This window comes from Podarcis pityusensis, assembly GCF_964106645.2.
Source record: "Podarcis pityusensis genome assembly, chromosome: 11".
Classification (NCBI taxonomy): domain Eukaryota; kingdom Metazoa; phylum Chordata; class Lepidosauria; order Squamata; family Lacertidae; genus Podarcis; species Podarcis pityusensis.
In genome coordinates, this window is record NC_138036.1 from 29,777,187 (window position 1) to 29,792,744 (window position 15,558).

Below are 15,558 nucleotides of genomic sequence, written 5' to 3' on the forward strand. Positions count from 1 at the left end.
TGAACACATGTTTTATTGGCTTGCTTCATTTCCAGCTCATTAAACACAGCTGGGCTTCAATAAGGGATAACAGTAATAATAAAGGAATGAACTGGGGAATGTTTAAATGTATCTCTATACATCTATCACAGGGTGCGGGGATGGCTTTCCATGCCATGCGATGCCCTGCTGATCACAATACCCAGCACATAAGCTTTTCTGAGTCTGTGCATTAAAGCAGAAAAAAAAAGAAGACAGAGAACTTGACCCCCTGATCTGAAATCACAACTGTTGACTAACTCTGCAGCCACAGACGTTGTTCACGCTGCCCTGTATATCAACGTTCCAACTTATGGCAGAGCTGACCATGCCTGGAATTGGGGCAGCTGAAAAGGTGTTTTATTTCTCAGTAGTAGAACCTAAATCACTGCCATGGTAACACACAACCCTTAGATCATAGTTTCTCCCAACAATATACATAAGTCCTCTAGCCTTCCATCATTATATCTGTAGAGGAAATCTTAAAACAAGTAGGGGCCATGAGAAGACCCATGCCACCACCCAGCAACATCCCTGTCTGCTCCACCGCTCCCTTCCTGGCACTGAGCTGGAAGACCTGAAGGGGGCATTCGGCCAAATCCATCTAGAAATCTCCCCACAATCAGAAACCCTGCATTCCCTATGGATTTGAGTCCAATAGTTACGTGTTTAAAAGGATTTAATCACACTGGGTTACATCTAACTAAGTTCTACTCAAAGTAGACCCACTAAAATTAATGAAGCCGATTTCAATATTCCTTGCAGAACTAATATTTGATACAGCCCAAAGTTTGTAAAAACGCAGAATTGCTGGCTTACACCAAAATCCCATTATTCCAGTATCTCCATGAGTCTCCAGTTACTCCAGCACAGTCAATGGCCAGCAGGAGGCTCACAAGCAAGAGATCATCAGGGCAGGAGCCACCCAGGGAAGATTTCAGGTCAAGGTTGTGATATGGTTGCTGCTGATATTGGTCCAGGTTTTATAAATGCTAATTTTTCACTACTGTTTTCACTACTTATTTATTGAATGGATGGCTGTTTAACACTGAGTCTTTTTGTAGCCAGCCATTTTTAGTGATGGTATTTTGTACCATTTTTATGGCATGTTTGTTTGTGCTGCTCCTGTTTTTTTATGTTTTTATATGGATTTTATTATTCTAGTGAAAAATTATGTTGGGTGTCTCCGAGTATCGGAATTAACTCATAAATGTTAAGACACACATATATACCCCAAATGTCAGCAATAGTACAACTTTCTCAGAAGTGACAATAAAAAGTGTTCTAAGTTTAATGAGGGAACACTCAACCCTATGGTCCTCAAACCACTCCAGAGTGGGTTATTGAGGTCAGTGTGGCTGTCATAAAATAAGGTTTTTCAGGACTCCAGCCAAATAGTAAAATGCACTGAAGTCAACAGGATTGCACCCAAGTTCCTTATTGTATACTGAAAACAATAGGACATTTCCTGGAATATCCTAAAATACTAACATAAATAATTGAAACTGAATGGCATTTTTTAAAAAACGATCTAAGTACATTTTGTGACTAAGTATCATGGTTTTATTATTATATTGTGCCTACTTGCTATTTTCTAAAATTTCATAGTCCACAAAGGGTTTCCCCAGCCATTAGGATGAATTATTTATTCACCGTATATCTGTTCCAAGTTCTAAAGTGCATTATGAAGTGTGCATAAAACTTTGATAAACTATTAAAAGAAACCTATGGATACTACTTCCATTAAAAGGTGTAATATCTGAGAAACCAGTTTCCACCATATCTTTCTATCCCAACAATTTGCATTTTTACAGCTTGCTTCCGGCATTCTCTCTAGCTTTCCCATAAGATGAGTCTTATTTTCACTGATCGTGAAGCTTTTTATGTTTAAAACAATTAACTAAAAGACAAAATGGCAATCGGGTGGTTAAAGCAGATCCAGAAAGATCTAGAACAGGCCAACCGGCAAACTGAGTCCTTATCAAATTTTATTGAAGACATGGCAAAAAAAAACCCCGCTCAATATTTCACCCATTGTTTTCAACAGTTACGTAATAGAGGTTCTCAGGCAATTGGTCATCTAGGGCCCAGAGCCAACCACCTACATACAAATACCACTCAATTTCTATTTTGAGTTTACACGCAAGAAAAACAGCAATTGAAATCCCAGTGCTGGGAATATTCAGAGCCACTTTTGTAAGGTGCGATAACTTTCACTGGCATTATCAATGAAACCTAGCAGGCATATTCTGTAGGCTCAGAAGGTATTTATTATTTAGCATTGGACTAGAGACCTCAGTGCCAACCGACACTTCATAACACTTTGTATAAGGGACTCAGGAAAGATGAAATAAGTGGAGCAATTGCCCAGCAACACAGGACACTGGGGATTGTCTGTCCGTAATATTCAAAATAGTGCAGCAAGTTTAACCTTAAAAACCGAAAAAATAATGGTAATCACACCCTTGAGTTATGTAACTTTCATATTACAAAAAAAGTACAGCTTTACCTATGGCATTGTCCAATAAGTAAGGGCTATTTTGCACATACGCGTTTGGAAATTTAAGTGATGGTCTACGACACAGATGCAATGCCAAAGAACTTTCATATCTACCCTGATGTATCTGCAGTGGTACCTTGGTCTACAAACAGCCTAGTTCATGAACTATTTGGAATACGAACACTTCAAAACTGGAAGAAGGTGCTCTGGTTTGCGAACTTTTTTTGGAATCCGAACGTACTCCAGGGGTGCACCTCTGTTTTGAGTGCCACACTTTTGTTGTCCGGCAGCGGAGAAGGGGTCATCACGGCGTTTCCCACAGCTGCAAGGGAGGGAAGCTGCGTACCCACAAACCAGCTGGTTTGCGGGCGCGCAACTCCCCCCCCCCCCGTGCTGCTGCGGGAGGAACATGCTCTAGAGAGCATTTTCCACATCGGGGGAGGAATCTGTGTGGATCCCAATTCAGCTACTGATTGATTGATTGATTGATTGATTGATTGTGTGACTGCGGAAATGGATAAAAGCACCACATCCAAACAATGACTATCATCAGTGCAGGTAAGAAAAAAAATTAATTTTCATTTTTATCATCTACTATACTGTTTTATTTATTTTATAGTGCAGTACATTGATTATTGCTTTCATTTTATGGATCAATGGTCTCGTTAGATAGTAAAATTCATGTCAAATTGCTATTTTAGGGGTTCTTTTTAAAAGTCTGGAACGGATTAATCCATTTTGCATTACTTTCTATGGGAAAGTGCACCTTGGTTTAAGAACACTTTGGTTAAGAACAGACCTCTGGGATGGGTTAAGTTCATAAACCAAGGTTCCACTGTACTCTCAATTTACATGCTGAGGAACTAGTTATCAAGATTAGAGAATTTGCTGTGTAAAGTTAACCTAGGAATTTTAGGGGGGGAGGGGCGTTTTTTAGTAAATTCTCTAGAACTATGCATGCCTCTTTCCTGTGCTGTGAACCTTCTACAAAACACAGCTGATTAAGTAGATCATGCCACAGCCTAGTTTTATTAGTTCTGTGACAAAGAACAGTTCTGAAATGATCACAGAATAAAATCCTTCATCTTGGTTGTGTTACTTTTGTTGAAGATTATAATACAACCAGATATATCAAGCATGCCAATCGATTCACCCGTAATTTAATAAAACCCAGCAGTGTGAAAGGAAGGGATAAGTTAAGTTCACATGATTCTTATTTTTCTGGGTGATTTTTAAAATATGTAGACTAAAATCTGCAATGTAAGAAAAGCTGAGGGGAAATGAATAATTTCTATGCGCGCCCACATGGCTCTTCTATATAATGTGATCTTAACAAATGTACATGGTTGTAATACATTAAAATATAGGGTTACCTTTGTCTCTTCAGCCTAAAGGGCAATTAATGATTCCCTCTGAAATACTGACATCATTGAAACTGCTGTTGCAAATGCACTTGAGGAAGCTTTGTCTCATTGTGCTGTTGTTTTTTTAAAAAAAGTTAATAGTTCATACCACATCAATAAGTCATACATTTTGCAAACACCTAATGGGCTGCTATGGTAAAGAGGCCAGAAAGCATTTCAAAAACCACAATATGATCATTCAGCCCCTTTCCCTCCAAGAGAAACAAGATACTAGTTTAACTTTCTTTCTTAGTTCCTTTTTAAAAAAAATAATGTTTTAAAAGTCTTTAGAAAATGGAAGGTTAAAATTGCACAGGAAATCCTCTATTTACATAAGCCAAGTCTATGCAGCTAACATGTCGTTCAGTACCATAATGATAAAAGCTGCATAATATTGCTTCATCCACTGAGGCTAACCTGAATGACTGAAGGAAGGATTTTCAATGAGGATTAGCATGAAAAGCGGGATCCACTACAAATTAACACCCTATAGAAATAGTTTTGCTGATTGAAATATTCCCAGTGCATGTGACTATAATGTTTCTGCACATTGGGACTGAATTGACATATGACTTAATTCAATTTGCCATCTGTCTTAAACAAACAGGGATGTTATTCCCCAAGAGATGTTTCCCCCCGATTCGTTTCCACTAAAAATCCTGCAACTGATGCTTTATTACAGCTGAACATGAAACATTGTATTCTGAGGTCTGAGACGTGGCTCAGATTTACCATCACCAATAAATAATACAGAGATACTTCCACAGTGCTCTATCTGTGTATGGGCAGCACGAACACCTGATCTTTAGACAGCATGTTTACCTGCAAATTTTAGTACTGTTCAATTAAATGCATAGACAGAAAGACATACTGCCAGGGGCTGCATAAAACAATGTTGTCCTGTCAGTGCAAGGAATTCTGCCTGTGCAATGGGACCTTCTCCCTGCTGTCTTCATATATTCCCCAATCGGCTCTGGGTACCCCCAGAACAGATTACAGGGGTGCAAGGAGACGAGAGGATACATTGTGTAGGCAGATATCCTGGTGCTAATGGGGACAACTTTGTTGGGTACAACTCCGGATGTTTTGGACTAAAATATGCATAAGCCCCAGAAAGCATGGCAAATGGTCTGGGTTGATGTAGTCCAAAATATCTGGAGAGCACGTGGGCTGAGGAAAGCTGCTTTAAGCTGCACCACATTGGCTGGAAAAGGTGGGATCATGTTAACATTAGCTGTGCAGCAATGCACAACTGGCTTGTACAGTTTTGCTTTGCCGCAGCAGCTACATGCCACCCCAACCACAGAACTGCCGGCGTAACCACAATCCTATGGCTTGCAAAGTTTCTGGGCTGGGACTGACATAACCTTGTCTTGCAAGTCCATTTCCCTGTTTGAAAGTGCATCCCAGAATCTTTTCTCCCATTTTTTGTTGTTCTAGGGCAGCAGCACTGGGAGATACAGGAAAAATGCAGCAGAGGACACACTGCATAATCCCAGAAATGAAAAAGCATGTAACGGTAAACTAACAGGAAGGATTCGAAATTGGCGGGACCAGAAATTCACGGAAGACTGGAGTAAATTTACGGACTATTTGAAAAGTATTTGTGAAGAGCAGACAACGTTTGTAGATTTGCAAGAAGTTTTGTGAGGAGTATTATTGGAAGTATTGCAAAAATGGAGAAGGGGAAGGATGATTTGTTAAGAGATGTAAAGGCAATATAAAGTTAAGAAATGCATAAGAAGTGGTTAAAATGGTGCATCATCAGAGGTGCTGATGGAAGTCTAAAAAGATTGTATAAGTGATAAGTTTTGTGGTACATTTTATAATTTATATGTTAAAATCAATAAAAATTATTTTTAAAAAAGAAAAGAAAGAAAAAGCATGTCACGGGATACTGGGAGACACGCTGCTATACATGGATTTAGTAGCATACATTTTTTAAAGGAAGTCTACAAGGAATTAGATGTCCTGTTTGAAAAGATGCCTACATGGGGACAGAGCTCTCTTTCAGCCTAAATTGCCTTATTCAGTTTTAGGAAACAAAATGTATGAATTCTGTTTGAATTCTTCTGTTAAGGGTCGCCCTATTTAAATAGCTTCCATCCCCTTTCAGCACTGCAGAACTCAACTCAGCTTCAGAAAGCTGCACAACCAAGACATGGAGAGCTCCTTAGGCATTGCAACACTGTGTTTATGTAATTCTGAAAATCTAGTTTATACTACATAAATATTTTCATAAAGCATTTATAAAACCCATACTTCACAATAAACTCTCTCTCTTAAGCTTTCAGTTCAAACACCATAGCAAAATGCTGAATACCAATAAATGTTAAAGTTGTTCATTTGGCAATCTAAAAGTACCAATTTCCATTATGTTTTTAACTATGCATATGCTTCATTTTCGGCCCGTGTCTTCACCTAAATATCTGGTTACTGCACTGAGCATCCAGCCAGACATGTCAATTGAATAGAACTTATTCTGTTTTCAAGGCACATTGATATAAGCTTTTGTTTCCTTCCTTTTTCTAATTATCCAAATTGGTTGTTAATTTATCTGCACAAGAGAAGACAATGATTAGCCTAGCATGAATGTAATCTCCTTTCACTCGTTTTCTGTCCTGCTCTTAAGTTGACTGACATGCCTTTTCAGCAAAGCGTGTAATATCTAGTATTCCACTTTGCAGTTGTAGAAACTTGCCCCAAGGCCCTTCATAAAGTTTCTGTACCGAAAACAACAATTTGCCATGAAGTCAACAACTAATTTACTTTTCTTTAAGCACTCCACATTCACAATCTGAATTCTTCTTATGCATATCGAACGCTTTTCTCCCTTTTACCCACAAACAGCAACCAGATACTTCTTAAATTTGATGGGAGTTTGAAGTTCATGTGAAACACTGCCCTACACACAGCTACAACCTCATACTTTCAAAGCAGCCTGCTATTAAATTACATTGCTACACCCACCCCACCCACCCTCTGAATCCAGGGGCCAAGCACTGCCCTACAAAGACCTTCAAGTGCTGGTCCTTAGTATATTTCTCACTTTGGGTGAAAGGAGTCCTGAGTTCATGCTTCTCTCAGCAGCCATAATAGGCAGAAGCTCGATGTAAGTAGGTTAAGTAGGGAGTCTCAGGATTTTTCAATCTGTGCCAGACCACAGAACATTTGGAATACGGCTTTTTGTCTAATGTCGCTCACCAGATTTAGCTAATTAAATGATCACTTACAATTGTTACAAGCATCTGTGTGACCTGCGCCGAAGGAGAGAGTATGATGGCAGAGTCTACTGGATTTTGAGGGATCACCCATGAATGCTTGCTGGGAAGAAATGTCCATGTTGAGTTTGACCTGGTTTTCAGGAGTCCTTGTTAAATCTGAATTTGGCAGGTTCACGCCACGCACACTGTCCTGGTAAACTAGAGATGAGTTCGATCTGTTGAGGCGGTTTAATGACATCTGTACTATGGCTTCATTTAGGAAGACTGAATTCTCACCACAAAAACAGTCCGACTGGTTGTGCCCCATGATCTGTGCAAAGAAAATAAAAAGGGAAATCTAAGCAACTCAAAGCTCTATCCTATCCTCTGACGATACATCCCTTTCTCACACCTTGGTATCATCAACCAGCTTCCCCCAAGAGCAAAGATTCATAAGAAAAACCAGTCTTATCCATCTGCTTCCAGGAAGAGAATCAGAAAGAAGCAAAGTTTACATGGTGCAAGAGAAAATATAACCTATTTCTGTGGGAAGCCTACTTCTGCATTGACATGTTTAGGATTGTTCTCTGGTTGCTCCCCATCACCCTCTCTTCTCTAAACAGCAAGGCCTGTCAGAATGGTACTACTCATACTTGCTGTGGTGTTTGCCCATTCGTTTAGAGCCTGTCTGTACAGGAGGGAAAGAAAGGGTTAAAAATGTAGACCAATAGGAAAGCTGGAGGTGGAGCCTACATGTGTATAAAAGGCTTAGCCGAGGTTTGTTAGAGTTGTTGGTGGGTAGTTGGTTGGTTTTAGTGGGTTGGCTGGTTAGGAAAGGCAGTTGGAGAAGCAGCTGGCAGGCAGTTGGAAATAGAGAGATAGGGCAGTGGGTTCTTGAGTGAGGGGAGGTAGAAGAGATAGAGAGAGGAAAATAGGACTAAGAAAGTAAAGAGTAACAACGTTTGGTATGCTGTAAAAGTTTGTTTGTGTCTGAAATAAAATACACTCTTCTTTATTACCTTGAGAACCTGCCTGAGACTGAAGTGATTTTACCAGGTAGGACCTGGTTGGTGGCAGATTAGTGGTGTACTGGTCAATAGTCCGTGAGACGACCGGGGGCTCCGTATGAACGCCACACTTGCATAGATGTAGGGATGTTGCAAAAAAGGCCTTGGCCTCGAATCAGTCATCTCAACCATTAGTACTTCCCCAATATCCTTTTCTGATTTCCTGTTTCGCTATTTTATTTATTTACTAAATTTCACAGGGTGGTTCATGGCATAAACTAGCCTTCACCAACCTGGTGCCCTCCCCCCCCCCCCGATGTTTTGGACAACAATATCCATCAGCCTCAGCTTGCATTTGGGACCAAAAATATCAGGAGGACACCGGGTTGGCCAAGGCTGCCCTAAACAAGATACAGTAAGTGGGGCAAATGCAGTAGCGGAGAGAATGAGATGAGAGAGGAGAAGTCCCTGTTCACACCTCACCTCAGCCATGAACTCACTATGTTGGTTCGGAGGCACACGGCTCTCTCTCAGCCTCAGCATCCCCTCTGCCACGCAGGGGCAATGAAACTGTCCTCCCTCAGAGGGCTTGGGTGATGATCCCTAAGCTAATGTGCGCCAGGCAAGTAGGAAAAGTGCTAGATAGCCCAAGTAACGTTCTTCTGGAGAAGATGCATACCTCATTGTTCCCTGGGGAGATCACTGCAGGCAGACTGCTCTGGCGGCTGTGCTTCCAGTGGCGCAAGATCTTCTGCTGCAGCCTGACTGTGTCCCTCTCCTTCCCCACCATCCTCTGGCTCTCCCTGAGCCTCTCCAGGTTCTGCTGGTAATCCTGCAGCTGGACGTCCAGCTCTCCCTGGTTTTTGCAAAGCCGCTCCTCTCGGTTCAGGCACTCTTTCTCCTTCTCCAGCAAGCAGGTCTCTCTCGCCTCGTGTTCTTGCTGCCGCTGCTCACACTCGCGGTGCCAGCGCTGCTGCTCTTGCTGGAACTGGTGCTGCAGCTTCTGGATATTCGCGAGTTCCTCTTTGGGTTTGAAGTTCCGGTGCTTTTCTTGCTCCGGGAGGGAGGTGCTACGGAAGCTGGGACTCCAGCTGGACCTTTCGTGTTCCTGCAGGAGCAGCTTATGGATCTCAATGTGGCTGTCCTGGATGGTTACGGCTGCCTTTTCCCCAAAAGACAAACATAGCATCAGTTTCCATTAGACTTCAAGGTGCAAATGGAAGGGACATCATTTAAAACCTTACTCCCAGTGGACAGGTGCAATCAATGTCATGGGTTGACCACAGCTGGGGGGGGGGACCCTAGGAAAGACTCCAGAGGGCTTGGGAGGTCACTGCCTGATCCAGGGGCACTTGATACTGTCGATTCTGGGGAGGATCCAAATGGGGGTGAATTTCCCTCAACCTGTTCTCACACTCCATCAGTCGCTGAGGCTCTACATCCCTCTGCGCATCTGTTAGGGTCTGGCTCTGAAGCTCCCACTGTGCCTACTGCTCCACCCTCCCCACCTTTGGAGTCAGATGCAGAGTCTATCCCCGTCTGTCCAAAGAAGGATGTTGTGCTTGACCCCTCCACCGCTCAGAAGACAGGGACACATCTCCCATCACCTGCATCCCACAGACATCAAGAGGTGTGAACAGATGGTCCAGCCTTCAAGCGAGTCAGGTTGCTTGCTAAGAAACAGAACCGCTTTCTGGCTAAATTGTTTCCGCCTCGTTCCTTTACAACAGGGATGCACCGGGAACATCGTTGTTGGATCAGCGTCTTCACCTGAGAAGCCATCTCACCTGCTATGTCGTTGTGTATAAAGATGTGTATAGCTGGCTGTGCCTTTGATTTGAACATTAAAGCTTGGAGAAAGAATCAGCCTCTGAGTTTGTGTGCCTCTTCCAAGGGGAGCCGGGACAATGATATAGCTATCAAATGGATACATGCCCTGCTAGCTCAGGTGTGGGAGGAAGGCAGGGGAATTTCCATGTGCCTGACCTCCTGGCTGTGGTGTCACGGCTGCTTAACTGGAGAGGAGAGGGAAGGTGAGGTGAGGTGGCAGGGAGGTCAGCACTGTGCAGGCACATCCACAGGGCCAAACTAGGCTTCTGCCAGTGTGCACACATAGGACCAACCTCCCCATCACCTTGCACACACACCCCATACATGGCAGTGATGCTGCTTCTGGTAGTGCACAGGTGTGCTGTGGTTCCCCCTCTTCACCAGCCACTCCTGTGTTAGACGCGGATTTATGTAAGAGTAAAGACAGACACTGAGAAGTGTGGTGGAAGTGGTGACTTCAACTGGCTGGCATCTGCCTGTCTCGAGGGACAATGGAGTGCGCCTCCAGGGGCTGAAGTCAAACTGCTGCATTGACAGCACCAACGTGAGCTCCCTGGGGTGCAAGCTTGGGCAGTGTGCATGGAGGCCCTGGACTGCCCAGATGACAAAGACTCCCCTCTCAGTGGTCCACAAGAAAGCAGAGCAATATGTTTGGCTCCAGCTCGGCTGCAGGAGTTGCCGGAAGGAGGCATACAAGTAACTTTAAATTAGTACCCAGTCAAAATGAAACGAAAACATCTTGACATTTTTTTCTAGGAGGGTGGAGGCAGAGTGGAGGATAACCCAGTAGAAGCCTTGCGTGGGTGGCAGAGAAGGCTGTTGCTGATGTGAAGCATCTCTGGGTCCAGAAAATCATCCCAATTTGCCTCACAGTTGGGCCTGAGGATTCTTGCACCTTTAATAGCTGTGTGGAAGAGGGAATTTCAGCAAGTGCAGCTCACTTTGCAAACTGCTCCTGCTGTAATTCTCTCTTCCGCACAACTCTTAAAAGATACAGGTGTCCTCTTGCATCTGGTCACTCTACTTCCAACAGCAACACCAAAGCAGAAGCAAGGGGAGAAACGGAACGGCAATGGGATGCCCTCTGCTCCGGCCAGCAGGACATCCGGCAGTAGCCCATGCATGAGCCACTCTTTCCCCTGCCTGCTGCAACTAGCAAGGGGCCATTGTACAGCTCTGTACCTCCATTTGCTGGGCCCTGCACAGCGAGGATGGGATCAGGCCCATACTTTCCAGGACCAGTGAAGGTGGTGTTATAAACAGACAGATTTCTGCCAAAATATTTGTTTCATTCTAATTCTAAAAAAAAAGATAGCAGTTGTGGGCAACAAACACACAATTTCGTCAATACCTGGATGCTGTACAAGAGGCGGGTTAAATTCTGGATAGTCTGTACAATCTAAAGAAAGAAAAGAAATGTTTGTCGTTGTTGTTTACAAAATACAGTAAGTTCCAAGGCAAACAATACTAGTAGATTTTGTAATGGAAGCAACTCACCTCCGTTTGCGCAGAAGCAGCAAAATGCTTGCCTCCTTCCTACAAACATACAATGAGGTTAGCTTTTTTTTGTAGTAGACCTAGACTGCCACCTTCTGGTAAGTCTCTTACAATGTCTTAATACTTGCATTTTGCAAATGTCAGGGGGTTGTGGGGTGTTTTTTTTAAGCAATGGAGTGTACTATAAATGGTGTGCTACAAAATTAATCATGCATTCTTGGTACGAAAGAAGTAAGTTGATTTAAGGATTTTTTAAGGTGGTTGCTTATTTAAATTGCTCAGGCGATGAAAGTGCTGTGGCAAGGTGAAGTAGGGGGTCTGGAGAAGGCATAGCTGTCAACCTTCCCTTTTTTGCGGGAAATTCCCTTATTCCAGTGCCGTTTCCTGCTGCTTCCTGCTGCTATCCCGGATTGTTAGATATCCTGTAGACTGTCCCCAGGACAGGTGAGGCTGCTGATCCCTTATTTTCAAATCGAAAGTTGACAGCTATGGGAGAAGGTGGCAATAGGGGTATAGTATGGGGGGACTCAGGCCCTCCAGGCTGCTCTATCTGGCCCTCAGGATTCCCCCAGGTCACAAGCTTCCCAAGCTGCCCCCTGCCGCCGCCCCCATCAGCCCTGTTTCACACCCTCCGTGCATATATTTGCCTGGCTGAACTAACCTGGAACTGTGACAAGGCTTCTTGGTTGCCTTGACAGAGCATGGAAAGGAATGGGCGAATGTGGAAAAGAACAGCCTCATGTGCAAACACGTATTGCTCTTCCCACTTTTGCCTCTGGCTCTGCACACTGATGGCATGTGACTCCTGGAATTTGCCTGGAGGGGAGTATGGCCATCAGGATGAAAGTGATTCACCACCCCTAGGGTAGAAGGTGATAACCAGGGGGAAAGGACTGGGCACTGCGTGTATCAGATTTGGCGCCTTGATATTCCTGAACAGAAACACCATGTGCATGGCTTTGATCAAGTAGCTTACCTGATCCAGCATGTGAGCTTCTGTGAAGCTGTTTGCATCATTGACATCTGAATCACAAGGCTCTCTCTCCCCCTTCAGTTCTGTATCTAATGATTAAACCATCAGGAAAAGACAGGAGTCAGATGTACAAAATTAAGTGTATCACGTATGTAACTATTCAGCATAAATTATTCGTAGATTTCCCCCTGCACTTTTCTATCTTCCTCCTTTTTTCCATTTTTGTCCCACTTCTCCAACTCATTTTCTTGAGTTCTACTACCCCAGTTGTGATACCTGCATTTTCAGCTTTTTGTCTCTCTGCACTATCTTCAAAAATCAATTGTATTTGACATTTTAAAACCAAAATAAATAATAAATAGATAGATGATAGATGCAACTGAGGACTGAGCAAACTCTCTTGATTTTTATTTTTGTTTTTTTAAAAAACAACAACAACAACAAATATGGTAATTCTGTGCCAACAGGAATTTTGTGATGTGCATAAAGTATGCAAATTAAGAAAAGATACACAAATCTATGTGTCTGTTTTTGAATAATTTTACTTTTGTTTTTCAACGGTGGAGGACAGGGTCATGCAGACTGTTGAGGCATCCATGCCTAATATTGGTTGTCCGCATGATTTATCAAAGTGTGCTTGTAGTTTGTATGTAAACACATTCGTGACACATACAGCCCTACCCTCTATAAACCATAGGAGCTTGTGCTTGAACTGGGGACTACCACATCAAGTGTTTAGAGGCCTAGCAGACGTTACTACGACAGCTGCAGCCCACAATATAGAACTGGCCCCATCCTGTACTGTAACATTCATCAGAATATCTGTCCTTTAAAAAATAAATGTTAATAGAAGGTATTAAAATAAATTGCCATGCACATTTTAAAGGGATAGTTTTAAATATTTGAGTAACATTACTCAAGCAAATCAGAAATTTGCACACTACACATCAGATTATTTAGTGAAGTTGCAACACAGAACAAGAGAAAATATTTTAAAAGCAATATAAATTTGCCACTGATTTACAGGACAGTGCTGAAAACGTATTTCCACAAATGACTCCTATGTGGAGATTCCTCTTATTGGATGAACTGGCCCCAAGTAAGGATACAGAATATGAAGCACTTTTCTTTGCTGATCCTGTTTTGCATTACATTTTGAAAAGGATTAAAGAAATAAGCATGGTAAATTTAGCATTGGGACAATTAAAAGGTATTAGTGCTTACTAACAATCAGTGAAAGATTCGCAGTCTTCAGCTTCACCAAGACGTTCTGTCATGCTCGATTCTTCAGTACTCTCTTCTGTTGAGAGGTCTGTTTCATTCATCTGTGATAATCTTACAGCCGCATGGAGGTTTTCCGCTGTAGAAAGAAAGTAAGTTTAGGCTTTCAGTCAATAATTTAAGGTATCCCCCTCTAATTAATGTGGTGAATGCATGTTTCCCTTATATCAATTATGAACTATTTCTTCTTCTCCATGTGAAACAACTATGAGTGACTATTGGAATCATTTAAAGTTATTTTTACATTGCATTCCTTAACCTTTATTGGTGTATCGACTTTCTAATGAGCAGCTTATAAGCATGATGTTTTTTAAAACCTGAAGTGAACAAACTTAGTAATGAATCAGAAAACTCACTGTAGAAATTTGATGATGTGACAGATTTAGCAAGAAGGCTGTTCTCCTGAACCTTTTACCTAAAGCAGCTGGTGCTCTCCAGATGTTGTTGGACTACAACTCCCATCAGTCCAAGCCAGCATGGTGAATGGTTACGGATGTCAGGAACTGTAGTTTGATAACATCTGGACGGCCACAGTTTAGCCAACCGTCTTTTAAAGCCTGGGTCTAGAACACCAGAGGCGAAACAGGTCTTTCTCCCATACTTTCAAGAGGTACAAATCAAGAAAGGGTCATGAGGAGAGAGAAATCTTTTTTGCACTTTGATGCTGGCTCCCCAGGTTTAGATTCACATAACTGGTACTTTGGTACTTTGAGCCACAGCTTAATAGCAGCTGTTGTACTATAGTGACCAAGCACACAGTAGTCACTGAATGTGATGATTTTACAAGAGACAAACAAAAATGTGGGAAAGTGTGACAAGCAACAAAGGAGAGGACATGCCCATAGGGAAGAGTGGGATGCCCATGGATGAAGCCTTACCTTCCTTGAGAGCAGCTGCCAGGAGTGAGGCCACTTGGGGTGTTTCTCCGGAGTCAGGTTTTATGAGCAGGTGTGGTTCTACATGGACATCTTCAAAGCCACTCATGTCTCCAAGCTTTGCATAGATATTCAGCTTATCTTCTAAGTAGCTACAGATCTGTTGGTCCTGGTTACTCAAAATTACTGCCAAGATACAAATCCATGCATTAGGCCAACAACCACCATCGTTATTGCTTACTACTCTGTATGCTGAATCACTTTTGGGAGGGAGGACCCCATCTGGCTTCTGTAACATGAAACTGATTTCTGACTGTTCCATTTTTTGTCTATAATTATCATTATAACGCTGCTTTTCAACAGTTGCATCACGCTAGTGTGCTAAGCCCAGAACACTAAAGAGACATTGTACATCTATGTCAGAATACCTTCCCACAGAGCCACAGCCATTTCTCAGTGGTGCAACCTCACCCAGGTGTCATGTGGTACCTTACCATGAAGAAATGGCTCCCATGTGGCGATAGGGGCTTGTGAAAGAGTCCTGTGAAGGTAGACTAAAGGGTCTTTGTTTTCAACTGCCTGCAAGCCAGAGGTGCCCCACTGCTGGAATGCCATTGGCAGCTCCTATAACTCAGAAGTCAGGGTGAACTGAGGGGTGGCGGCAGACACAGGTGTGAATGTCGGAGGCACGCCTTGTGCTCAAGGTAGATGGGTGTTCTTTACACCAAGCATTTTTTTAAAAATAGCCATTTTATTTCAAGAGAACTAGGGCAAATACCATACCTTGACATTTTTGAATTTTGGCTGCTCTGGCTTCAGCTATTCTTCGGTCCTCATCAGATTCACTCATTTTTCCTTCTTCCTCTGGACAACTGGGTGAAATGTAAACAAAGAGAATACAGCCAACTCTCTCTCTCCTTCCCTCTCAGGCAATTAATGTATAAATAGAGGTGTGTATGTGCAGACACACA

The 15,558-nt window shown here is 42.7% G+C and overlaps 1 protein-coding gene across 13 annotated transcripts in view; it reads right to left on the reverse strand.

Annotated features, from left to right (window-relative positions):
• The window catches only part of ARHGEF28 (Rho guanine nucleotide exchange factor 28), a 126,197-nt gene that overhangs the window by 18,464 nt on the left and 92,175 nt on the right, over positions 1-15,558 (reverse strand). For 12 of the 13 annotated variants that reach the window (XM_080972231.1, XM_080972241.1, XM_080972238.1 and 9 more), the window contains 8 exons: positions 15,371-15,459; positions 14,591-14,773; positions 13,660-13,791; positions 12,435-12,520; positions 11,459-11,497; positions 11,313-11,360; positions 8,811-9,293; positions 7,155-7,455 (listed from right to left, as the gene is read on the reverse strand). In XM_080972231.1, coding sequence (XP_080828357.1) covers positions 7,155-7,455; positions 8,811-9,293; positions 11,313-11,360; positions 11,459-11,497; positions 12,435-12,520; positions 13,660-13,791; positions 14,591-14,773; positions 15,371-15,459 — 1,361 coding nt within the window. The remainder of the gene's footprint in view (positions 1-7,154; positions 7,456-8,810; positions 9,294-11,312; positions 11,361-11,458; positions 11,498-12,434; positions 12,521-13,659; positions 13,792-14,590; positions 14,774-15,370; positions 15,460-15,558) is intronic. The other variant, XM_080972243.1, reaches the window with a different exon arrangement.